Below are 12825 nucleotides of genomic sequence, written 5' to 3'. Positions count from 1 at the left end.
CCCTTTTGCCCCTGATTTTATACTATTTATTGGGATGCTTTTTGTGTCTTCTACCATGAAAACAGACAAGGATATTTGTTTCCTGCCATTTCATTGTATCCCATTATTTATTCCCCAGTTGCATCCTCTAAAGGGACCAACATTTACTTTAGCTACTTTTTATATACTTGTAGAAACTCTTACTGTCTTATTTCTTGCTAGTTTACTCTCGTATTCTAATTTCTCCCTCTTTTTGTCACTCTTTCCTGGTTTCCAAAATTTTCCCAAATTTCTGGCCTACCAGTAATCTTCACAGAATTCTACACCTTTTCTTTCAATTTGATACCATCCTTAACTTCTTTAGTTAGCCACAGATGGTTCATCTTGCTCGCAGTCTTTCTTTCTCAATGGAATATGTCTTTGAGAGTTATGAAATATCCCCTTAAACATCTACTGTTTGACCTATTGCCCTATTTTCCCAGTTCACTTTAGCCAAATCTGTCTTCATACCTTTGTAATTGCCTTTGTTTAAGTTTAAGACACTAGTTTCGGAGACAAGTTTCTCACCTTCAAACTGAACGTGATATTCATCATGTTATGATCACTCTTGCTGAGAGGATCCCTTACTATCAGATCATTAATTAATTAATCCAATCTCATTACACATTACCAAGTCTAAAATAGCCTGTTCCCTGGTTGGTTCCACAACATACTGTTCTAAGAAACTGTCCCAAATACAGTCTATGAACTGAACCTCAAGGTTACCGTTGCCAATTTGATTTGTCTAATCAATATGAAGATTCCATCACCCAGGATTATTATACAACCTTTCTTACAAGCCCCATTATTTCTTGATTTTTACTCTGTCCTAGGAACATAGGAAATAGGAGTAGGCCATTCGGCCCCTCGAGCCTGCCCTTGCCATTCAATTAGATCATGGCTGATCACTACCTGAATGCTATTTTGCCGCACCTTTCCCATATCCCTTGATGACTTTAATATCTAGAAATCTATCGATCTCTGTCTTAAACATAATGAATGAGCCTCCATTGCCCCCTGGGGTAGAGAATTCCAAAGATTCACCACCTTCTGAGTGATGAAATTCCTCCTCATCTCAGTCCTAAATGGCCTGCCCCTTATTCTGAGACTGTGTCCTCTGGTTCTAGACTCCCGCCATTCCCCCTCCCCTCAAGCCAGGGGAAACACTTCCTGCATCTACCCTGTCGACTCCTGTAAGCTACTGTGTAGATACTGTTGGGGATGGGGGGTAGGTGGCTATAAACTACTCCCACCAGTAACATCTTTCCCTTGCTAATTCTTATCTCCACCCAAACTGATTCTACATCTTGATCTTCCGAGCCAAGATCATTTCTCACTACTGTACTGATCTCGTACTTTATTAACAGAGCTACCTCACCTCCTTTTCCTTTCTTCTATCCTTTTGAAATATCAAATAGCCTTGAATATTCAGTTCCCAGTCTCTATCACCTTCTAACCAAGTCTCTGTAATGGCTATCATATCATATCTATTTTATTTCTATTTGTGCCATCCATGCACCTATCTTGTTACAATTTCTGCATGCATTCAGTTGAAGAACCTTTAATTCTGTCTATTTAACACTGTTCCCTACTCTGACCCTGTTTGCTGTTATGTTTGTACGCACTGTCCCCTCCTGTAACATTCTGGTTATCATTACTCACGTCACTTCTGTGCACTATTACCTTGTCCTTCCTCTTATACTTTCTAAATTTCCCCTCACCTAAATCCTACCCACACCAACCCTCCCCACCCCGAACCCCGAACTATTTAGTTTAAAGCCCCCTCTACGGCCTTAGTTATTCGATTTGCCAGGACACTGGTCCCAGCTCAGTTCAAGTGAAGCCCATCCCAACCGAACAGCTCCCTCTTTTCCTCAGTGCTGGTGCCAGTACCCCATAAAATGAAACCCATTCTCCCACACCAATCTTTGAGCCACGCATTCAAATCTCTAATCATATTCAACCTATCCCAGTTTGCTCGTGGCTCAGGTAGTAATCCAGAGATTATTACCTTCGTGGCTTTGATTTTTAATTTAGCCCCTTGCTGCTCATACTCCCTTAGCAGAACCTTTCTCTTAGTCCTACTTATGTCGGTACCTACACGGACCACACGAACTGGATCCTTCTCCTCCCAGTCCAAGCACCTCTCCAGCCCCAAAGGGATGTCCTTTACCCTGGTACCGAGCAAGAAACAGCTTTCCAGATTCATCCTTTCACCTGCAGAGACAAGTGCCTATCCCCGAACTATACTGTCCCCTACTACTAAGACATTCCTTTTTACTTCCCCAACTTGAATGGCCCCCCATACCACAGTGCCATGGTCAGTTTGTTCATCCTTCCTGCAGTCCCTGCTCTCATCCAGACAAGCTGCAAGAACTTCTTACCTGTTGAACCAGTGCAAGGACAGAGGCTCCTCCAATAGTGCCTTGTGGGTCCCATACCTGCCTCAGTAATAGTCACACTCCTATCCCTGACCACGGGCAACATTTGAGGTATTTAACCTAGGAGGTGTGACTGCCTCCTGGAACAAAGTGTCCAGGTAACTTTCTTCCTCCCTGATGCATTGGAGTATCCGAAGCTCAGACTCCAGCTTATCAGCTCTGAACGGAAGTTCCTTGAGCTGCTGACACTTACTGCAGATGTGGTTGTCATAATCATAGAGAGAGATACAGCACCGAAACAAGTCCTTCGGCCCACCGAGTCCGTGCCGACCATCAACCACCCATTTATACTAATCCTACATTAAACCCATTTTCCCATTGTAGTGGATCAGACTGGTGTCCACCAACTCCCGCATGCTACAGCTGCAACACATCACCTGCCCTGCCATCTTTATTGTATTTTATTTAACACATTAGGGCTTCATGTTTTGAAATGTCATTCAACAATTATTTGTAGCTATATTAAGAATTTTAACAAGTTAAGCCATAAATACAATACAGTACTTGTATCTCCCCTGTCCTTGTTTAAACTACTGTCCCAGTTTAGAGAAAAAAGGATGTAAAACTCAGCAACTACATCACCTACCTGTTCACCTAAATAATGCCTGTAGATCTCGGCTGTGAGGTCTCACTCCCTCTCTTGCACTGCTCCTTCTTTTGTAAAAGATCAGAACAGCATCTCATCCCTCCACTGCGCCAAATTCCCTTACTCACCAAATTCCCAAGTTAGGTACTCTGTAGATGCGTACTCTGTGCGTTACCAAACGCCTCCTGTATTTGTACTGGCAAGAATTCCAAAGACCTGAGTGAGCCACCTGGTGACTAACCAGCTACCTAATTAACTAACTCTGCAGCTGCCACTAGCCAGCAACTTGTTTACCACTGACAAACACTGTGAAAGAAGCTACATGCTAAATGCAAAACTTGACTAGATTTTACTAAGAGATTAACCCTTTAAACACTTTGGATTTCTTCACTCACTCATCAAATTCCCAGGTTAAGTACTCTGTAGCAGCGTACTCCGTCGAAGTGGATGCTGTGCTAGTTGATACATGAGCTGGAATTTTACTCCAATGTGCCGGGTGGTGGTGGTGGGGGGGTGGCGGGTGGTGTAAAATGGAGCAGGAGGCACTGGGAGACCACTTTATGCAGGGTGGCGGCAGCGAGAAACGGCCCACCCACCCCAGGCCAATCAAGGCCCTCAAGTGGCCAATTGAAGGCCACTTAAGGGCCTTCAGCCGTCTCCACATGGATTTTACACATGGCCAGTGGACATCCTGGAGCCGAGAGAAACTGCCTAACAAAACCTGGCGGCTCTTGGACGTCCTGTGGTGGGGGGGGCGGGGGGTCCCCTCGTGTTCAGGCACCCTGTCCCCGATGGAGGGCCACCCCCGCTACCCCAACCACCCTCAACACCCAACACGCCCACCTTCCCCCTCCCAATCGACCACCCTTGGCTCACTGGGACCCAACCGATTACCCCCGGCGAGGCAGCTAATACTTACCTGCCTTCCCAGCTCCCAGGCATCTTCTCTTCATGCTAGGCTGCAGTCCCAGCAGTGGCCACCGCTCCCGGTGGTGCTGCTAGGACTAAGAGCTGCCGGCCTCTTTATTAGGCGGGACTTCCTGCCTCAAACGGGTGGAAGTCCCATTTCACACCAACTGAAGCCCGGGGACCCGCAAAATACAGGTCGGATGCCCAGAGGAGGCGAAAGTGGGTTCGCCACCGACTTCAGTTGGTGGCCTTCAGTCGGTGGCGGCTTCCGTCCGCCTACCGTAAAATTCCGGTAATGACCTAGACTTGCTGCTTACACGGCATAATTTTAAAATTTGCAGATGACACAAAATTCAGAAGTAAAACATAGTAAACATTGAGGAGGTTAGTAATAAACTTCAGGATAACATCAATTGTCAAATGGCCAGACTTGGAAAAAAAGAAATTTTAATGCAGTGAAGTGTGAAGTGATATATTTTAGTAGGAAGAAAGAGGAGAGGCAATATAAATGAAATGGTACAATTTTAAAAGGGGTGTAGGAACAGAGGGACCTGCAGGTGTATGTACACAAATCTTTGAAGGTGATAGGACAAGTTTAGATAGCTGTTTCTTTAAAATAAAACATGTGGGATCCTCTGACAGCTCTGACAAAACTGCAGTCCCTGAGTACTGCACTGAAATTTTAGGCTATAATATGTGCTTAAGTTTATTGTGGCATTTATCCCATAACCTTATGACCTAGAGCTGTATGTGCTACCAGCTGAGCTCACACTTCTCTGGTATTAAAAAAGACACCAGGGAATAAGTTAAACATTCATCTGAACCTCTGAAGATCTGAAGAATTAATGATTAGTGTCTGATTTGCCAGTGTTTTTTTGCCACTTGTACATAGTGCAAGCGATGTAGGGATGTTGCAATGCTGCACACCTGATACAGCCATTGCTTGGAGGGGTTCTAGATATTCTAAGCTAGTGTTAATAGTTCAGGCCAGTTAATTTTATCACTTGTAGCTATTTGCTAGATACTTATAATTATACTGAATTTAAATGGTACCTGAATATTTCAGACAGTTATAAGTGCACATTAAATTGATATATTTGTTCTTTTGGCTGATTAATGAAGATGATTATTTATAATTGCAAGAATGGTACCAGGTGGCCAGGTTGTTTTGGCAGCTACCTTTTTACCTCAAGGACTTTATTCCTGAGCTGTTAAGAGAGCTGTATGTACTGAATCCTATAGGCTTACTTGTACCTGACAATCTGTATTTGCCTACAACTGATGTAAATGATACAGCGTTCCTCACATTACAAGCCCCTGCGTCCTAACAGTAGATTTAAATTTTGCTGAATTCTGAGTAATTTTGTTATACCAATTAATATGGCCTGAAGCAGACTTTTGCCTCTTAATAGTATCAAGCAAAATGCACATGCTATTTTATACTGTAGTACTTTGAGAGTGCATTAAATAGGAATATTTCTGATTTCAAACTTGCTTCTTTGTTCTGCCTAGAAGTTAATCAATAGTGGACTGGATTTTCAGTTATTTCTCTACAAATTCCCAAGTTACTTATCAACTCTGTGTGCATTGTAGGAAACCCTGGTTCATAGGAAACATGAGGTCTGCTTAAAGGAATTGATACTAAATCCAAATAGAACAGTATAAAAACACAAAAGCATATCATATATCAGTAGGTTCTTACATAATGACACCAAGACTCTAAGCATAATTTTCTCTCTCAGTCTTGTTTTTTCAAACTGAGATGCCATGATAAGCTTTAAATGGCTTGTCCAGATTTTGGAACTAAGTTTGAAAAATAAAATTTGTTCTTGCTCTATACTGTCTGCCCCTCTTAATTTAAAATTGGTTATTTCAAATTATCTGATTTAATATTTTTTAAAACATGAGTTCACACTTTGAGTTTACATATTGCTTAATTTAAATTACTGAATATTTCAAATTTGTAGTGAAAAAAATCGGTAAATTATCAAGGTTAGATTATCCGAAACCTACCATATTACGACGAGCCTAAGAGGTGAATGGAATGAGATGAGAATTTTTGAGCATCAGCTCAAAATTAGTGATTATTGGCACTCATAAAATAGTAATTCAAATGCACTAAAATGATCACATCGGTTTGCCTAGACTATATGACAGCAAGGAAATAAATTGATCTGCTTATTACTTAATAACTGTAACTTTGTTATTTTACCAAACCATCTTTCTTTTTACAACCAGAGCCTGCAGTGATCTCCTACAATAGAGTATGCTTGTTGTTAGAGATGATTTTGAAAGTCAAGCATTTAAAACCTCCTCTGTCTTTAATGATATTGAAGAGGCAAAAAGCCATTAGCAAAATGTTTAGACATTCCACTGAAACTAAGAAACTAGGAGAAAATTAGGGCATTTGGATTTTCATGAAAGGTTACGTGTGTTGTGTTTCTGTGCTAAATTTGGCTAGTTGGCATCTCCACAGTACTTGCAGCACATGTGTTCAGGGCTCTGGGGTTTTGTGATTTCACAGCTGCTGAATCCAAAGCAAAGTGCCACTTTTTTTTTTACAGAAATACCGTTCTGAAGGTCATGGCCTGTAAGAAAATTGATATACATGATGTCTCATTAAGGGACTGCTTGCTGAGCTGTGGGAAGACTGTGTAATGTTTTGGATCGTTAACCTCAAATTTTCATTTTTGTCCTTAACTATTCTTCCTTACTGCAACCTTAAGATTATTTTGGACCAATTTACAGTTGACTTATTAGCTGAATGAATGAACTGTGGGTTTATCTGAACTTTTGAAACTGGTTTGTGATAGCAGATGACTGCCGCAGATTCGGAACTGTCGGAGCTGTAGAAAAGGAAGTCTGTAGAATATGAGCTACAAGTGCATTGCAAGAGATATTCACTGCACGTTGTGGCACTTTATAGAATGTTTTTAAGTGGTGCTTTGGTGCCTATAGTGACTAAAGTGACTCTACTGAAGAGTCCATTGGGATGGTTGCCATCTGGGAGGTTGCCTTTCCTAGAAAGGAAGATTATGCAAAAGCACATGTAGTGTATTCAAGTAGATATCAATATTCAAAGTTCAGTCAAATCACCCTTTAGTTTTTGGCAACACTGCTAAATCTGATGAGTTAATACCTACAATTTTTGTAATTTGTTGAGTCATAATGATCCCAGCCATACTGAGAATATTTGATGCCTAATGAACTTGATTTCTGTAAATTAAAAGTGCATTGTTAATTAGATTTGTATTGAGTAAACAGTTTGGCTTGGATACTGGGTGCAGAGGGGGAAAGAAATCAATGTCCTTTTTGGCAAAAAATACCCTGAAATAAGCGTATGTTTTATTTGTGCCTAAAGTTAGCAAAGACTGGGGTTTACCATTTAAAATGTAATTGTACAATCTTCTGTACCTTTTAGTGGATTTTTCTGTAAACCAGTGATTTGATAATCATTTGGGCAGCTCAGATGTGAACATTGATTTTGCTTTGAGATTTGTATGTTGCATGGCCCCTAAGCTTTATGTTCTTATTTTGCTTCGTAGATGCCATGCCCAAAGATTTTGAGCAGTACTACGGTCTCACCAAATTTGCACTCGGATTAAATGAACCGGAACCTGATGAGAAGTCATACTTGCCACGCACTGATACAAGATTTAGACCTGATCAAAGGTACTTGTTTAATGAATACAACTCCTCAATCAGCGTTCTTTACTTTCCCAACCCCCAACTTCACAACAAAGAGCACTGGTTACCCAGTTGCAAGATAATTATGGACGAGGAAGACCATTCAATCCATCTTCATTCATCAATCCAGAAAGTTTCTAATGTTCACCCCTATTGTAGCATTTAATTGTTTCTTAAATGATTCCAGGGCTTTTGACTCCAATACTGTATCGGAAGATCTTTCCACACATTTTCAGACTTCTGCCAGTGCTATTTTGTAATAAGTTTCTATGATGTCTAATTCTAGGCACTGCACTTAAAGAATGATGTGAAGAGTGGGTGCAGAAAAGATTTATCAGAATGGTTCCATGGATGAAGGACTTCAGTTACGTGGATAGATTGGAGAAGCTGGGGTAGTTGTTCTTAGAACAGAGGAGGTTGAGAGGAGATTTGATAGAGATGTTCAAAATCATGAGACTGGACAAAGTAGAAAGAGGGAAACCGTTTCCGGCAGAATGGTCTGGAACCAGAAGGCACAGATTTAAGGTGATGCAAAAGAACAGCGACGTGACTTTAAAAAAAAACATTTTTATCCAATGAGTGGTTATGATTTTGAATACAGTAAGGGTGGTGGAGGCAGATTCAATTATGGTTTTCAAAAGTACTTGAAGGGAAAAATGTTCAGGGCTGTAGGGAAAGAGCAGGAGAGTAGCACTAACTGAATTGCTCTTGGTGATAACAGAAAATGCTGGAAATACTCAGCATGTCAGGCAGTATCTGTGGAGAGAGAAACAGTCAATGTTTCAAGTCAATGACATTCTAACAGAATAGGTTTTAAGCAAGTGAAAGAGGGGAGGGTGGGAAAAGAACAAAAGGAACGGTCTGTGATGGGGTAGAAGACAGGAGAGCGATTAAATGACAAAGCGAGTGGTGGTGCAGGGCCAAAAGGTGTGATATTGGGACAAGTAAGGAAACAAAAGATGTGTGTTGAGGATGTAAGAATGGCAGAATGCTGTCCAAAAACAGAAACAAGAGTAAGACCAAAACATGCAAAGAAAAGGAAACAAAATGGGGGCAATGATTACAGTCTGAAATTTTGAACTCAGTGAGTTTGGAAGACTGTAAAGTGCCTAATCGAAAGATGAGGTGCTGTTCCCAGAGATTACGTCGAGCTTCATTGGAATGCTGCAAGAGGCCAAGGACAGCGAGGTCAGCATGAGAGCCAGGTGGAGAATTAAAATGACAGTCACACTTGCAGACTGGAGGTGTTCCTCAAAGCAAAGCTGTTACCCAATCTGCGTTTGGTCTCCTCAATGTAGAACAGACCGAATTGTGAGAAGCAAATTGAAATAAATTCAAAGAAGTTTGCATAAATCGCAGTTTCACCTGGAATGAGTGTTTGAGACCGTGGATAGTGAGAAAAGAGGAGGTGAAAGGATAGGTGTTGCATTTCCTACACTTGCATGTAAAGGTGCCGTGGGAAGGGGACATGGTGTTGCGGGTGATTGAGTTGTTGACCAGGGTGTCGAGGAAACAATCCCTTCAGAATGCTGAAAGGAGAAGACTTGTTTGGTGGTGGCATCATGCTGAGGTGGCAGAGGATGATGCATTGGATACAGAGGCTGGTGGAGTGGACGGTGAAGACAAGGGGACCTTATCATGGTTCTGCGAGGGAGAGAAAGGGGTGAGAGCAGAAGTGGGGCAAATAGGATGGACACTGTCGAGGGGCCCTGTCAACAAGGATGGGGGAAGGGGGGAGACCATAACTCTGGCAAGGGTCCAGTGGAACATACAAGGAAAAAATAAAGTGGAAATCTAGATATGCCAGGTCCTTGCTGAGGCTGAGTGTTCCCAGTTGGCTTCCCCATAGAAGTCTAGGAACACTAAAGGAACCACCTGTGTTGGGAGCTCCCACTTCCCTGGTTTAGGAGAGACCTGGTGTAATGCTGGAAACCAGTTTGCCAAGAAATATGAGGAAAACCAACTACCACTGGGCCACCTGTGTTTGAAGGAAAAAGGCCAGTGAAGCTCCCTGGATCCCCTCTCTCCCCACCCCACTACACACACACCCCTACTTTAAAAAAAAACAACTTAATTGGCCTGCTCAAACGGTGAAATATTAGCCTTTGTGCAAAAAGGATATTTCCTGATTTTGCTCCTGAATGGTCCAGCTCTAATTTTAAGATTATACTTGTTCTTATGTTCTTGATTTCCCTACCAGAGGAAATAGTTTCTCCGTATCTACCTTATCCTCTATCTCTACCTTATCAAATAATTTTTAACGTTTTAAACCCTTCAATCGGATTACCCCTTAGCTCTATATGCAGAGGAATACAAGCCATGTTTATGCAACATTCCCTCATAATTTAACTCTCTCTAAGTTGAATCTGGGCTGCACCCCCTCCAAGGCCAATATATCCTTCCCGAGGTGCAGTGCCCAAAACTATATGTAGTACTCCAGGTGCAACCTGATCAAGGTTGTATACAACTGAAGCATAATTTCCTCCCCTTTCTATCCTAGTCTCCTTGAGATAAAGGGCAATGTTCCTTTAGCCTTTTTAATTGCTTTTAGTACCTGTCTGTTAACTTTTAATGATTTGTATACTTGGACTTCCAAATCTGTCTGGTTTGCAGTTTCTAGATCCTTACCATTTATGAAATACACAGAATTATTTTGCTTGGGTCCAAAATGGATTCCTTTACATTTGCGCACATTGAACTTCATTTGCCATTATATTGCCCACTCACCCATTCCTTTGTAACTTCTTGCTCTCAACTGCACTACTTACTATTGCCAACAACCACCAGCTGCCCCCTCCAACTTCATGTTATCTGCAAACTTAGATATACAACTCTATTCCTTCATCATTCATTAGTAAATACAGTGAAAAGTTGTGGCTCCATAACAGATCCTTGGGGAACATCACTTGTTGCATCCCTCCAATTAAAATACGTACCCTTTATCCCCCATTCTCTATCTCCCAACTAATTTCCAACCCAAGTCAAAAGACTATCTCCAATTCGATGTATTTTTGCTAATAATCTCTGTGTTGGAACCTTATTGAATGCCTTCTGGAAGTCCATATAGATAACACCCATAGACACTCCCTCATCTACATTACTCATAACCTCAAAAAAAAATCAACTAGATTAGTCAGACATGACTTTCCCTGAACAAATCCATTCTGGCTTTCTGATCCACTCATTTGTTCAAGTGCTTAATCACTCAATTATGACTGATTCTCATTGCTTCTCCACAACTGACGTTAAAAAAAAAACTCTTGAATCATTTTGTGCATCTTGCGTGTTTAAACATCCCTTTGTGCAGGTGGTGTCAAGAAATACCAGTTCCTCCACATAACGTTGGTGGAAGCAAATGAAGTTACTAGAGCAACCACATATAAACACAGATATCTAGTATGCATTTTGTTTATAATCCTGCCATTGATCCCTCCCAAATACACATTCCTCTGTAATTAACTGTTACTAATCTATTTTATTTGCATCTAGGTGTATCCCTTTCCTCATCCCACAATTACTATGACTAATACAGTCTGTAATGTTACAGTAGCAACCATTTTTTTTGTAACATGATTGTTTCCAAGTAGATTTTTCAAAATTGAGATTAGAGATCTTTGTGAAAGAATTCCTTCTCACTCAGGCAAATAATTGTGATGTAATAGAACAAAGAACAGTACAGCACAGGAAAAGGCCATTCGGCCCTCCAAGCCTGCGCCGATCTTGATGCCTGCCTAAACTAACACCTTCTGCACTTCCGGGGCCCATATCCCTCTATTTTCATCCTATTCATGTATTTGTCAAGATGTCTCTTAAACGTCGCTATCGTATCACCTTCCACCACCTCCCCTGGCAGCAAGTTCCAGGCACTCACCACCCTCTGTGTAAACAAAACTTGCCTGGCACATCCCCTCTAAACTTTGCCCCTCGCACCTTAAACCTATGTCCCCTAGTAACTGACTCTTCCACCCTGGGAAAAAGCTTCTGACTATCCACTCTGTCCATGCCGCTCATAACTTTGTAAACCTCTATCATGTCGCCCCTCAACCTCCGTCGTTCCAGTGAAAACAATCCGAGTTTTTCCAACCTCTCCTCATAGCTAATGCCCTCCAGACCAGGCAACATCCTGGTAAACCTCCTCTGTACCCTCTCCAAAGCCTCCACGTCCTTCTGGTAGTGTGGCGACCAGAATTGCACGCAATATTCTAAGTGTGGCCTAACTAAAGTTCTGTACAGCTGCAACATGACTTGCCAATTTTTATACTCTATGCCCCGACCGATGAAGGCAAGCATGCCGTATGCCTTCTTGACTACCTTATCCACCTGCGTTGCCACTTTCAGTGACCTGTGGACCTGTACGCCCAGATCCCTCTGCCTGTCAATACTCCTACGGGTTCTGCCATTTATTGTATACCTCCCACCTGCATTAGACCTTCCAAAATGCATTACCTCACATTTGTCCGGATTAAACTCCATCTGCCATTTCTCCGCCCAAGTCTCCAACTGATCTATATCCTGCTGTATCCTCTGACAATCCTCATCATTGTCCGCAACTCCACCAACCTTTGTGTCATCCGCAAACTTACTAATCAGACCAGCTACATTTTCCTCCAAATCGTTTATATATACTACAAACAGCAATAATCTATAACATCCTGGGATAGAGAGAGTACATTTATGGTTTTTAATTTTTTTAAATCTGGTGCCCTTGATGAACAAAAGGAAGGTTTTATTACTTGGATAATGTTAGTGTTTCCGCATCACTTTTTTTCCTGTGGGTTTTCTGCACACTCCAATGCACCAAGAAACATGTTTAGCAGAACTCCCCCCATATTTTGCTTTTACTTGTATTTTAATTTAAGCTTAGTATAACCTTTACAACATTTCTATTTTTGTTTGTCAACTCTTTCAATTAAGTGTCCCTAAACTACTGTCTTTTTAAAAAAAAAAATCAGCCCTGGAATTTGGGTGTTACTGGCAAGGCTGTTTTTGATGGGGTAACAAGGGATGGGCAGAGAAGGTGATGCTGTGCTACTTCAACCACTGATAGTGGTTTGATGCAACTGAGTGACTTGCTAGACCCAACTCCTCCCCTTCATCACTACCACTGGGAACAAATGCTTTTTAATTACAGCCAGGAGAGATGGATGACGAAAATCAGATGGGGTGTCAGAAAAACTGAAGCTA

The 12825-nt window shown here is 41.6% G+C and overlaps 1 protein-coding gene across 2 annotated transcripts in view; it reads left to right on the top strand.

Moving 5' to 3' along the window:
• Positions 1-12825, top strand: part of osbpl3b (oxysterol binding protein-like 3b) — a 215970-nt gene that overhangs the window by 190067 nt on the left and 13078 nt on the right. For both annotated transcript variants that reach the window (XM_068058932.1, XM_068058942.1), the window contains exon 20: positions 7500-7626. In XM_068058932.1, coding sequence (XP_067915033.1) covers positions 7500-7626 — 127 coding nt within the window. The remainder of the gene's footprint in view (positions 1-7499; positions 7627-12825) is intronic.

Source organism: Heterodontus francisci, chromosome 2 (assembly GCF_036365525.1).
Source record: "Heterodontus francisci isolate sHetFra1 chromosome 2, sHetFra1.hap1, whole genome shotgun sequence".
Classification (NCBI taxonomy): Eukaryota; Metazoa; Chordata; class Chondrichthyes; order Heterodontiformes; family Heterodontidae; genus Heterodontus; species Heterodontus francisci.
This window is presented reverse-complemented; position numbering and strand designations above follow the sequence as displayed.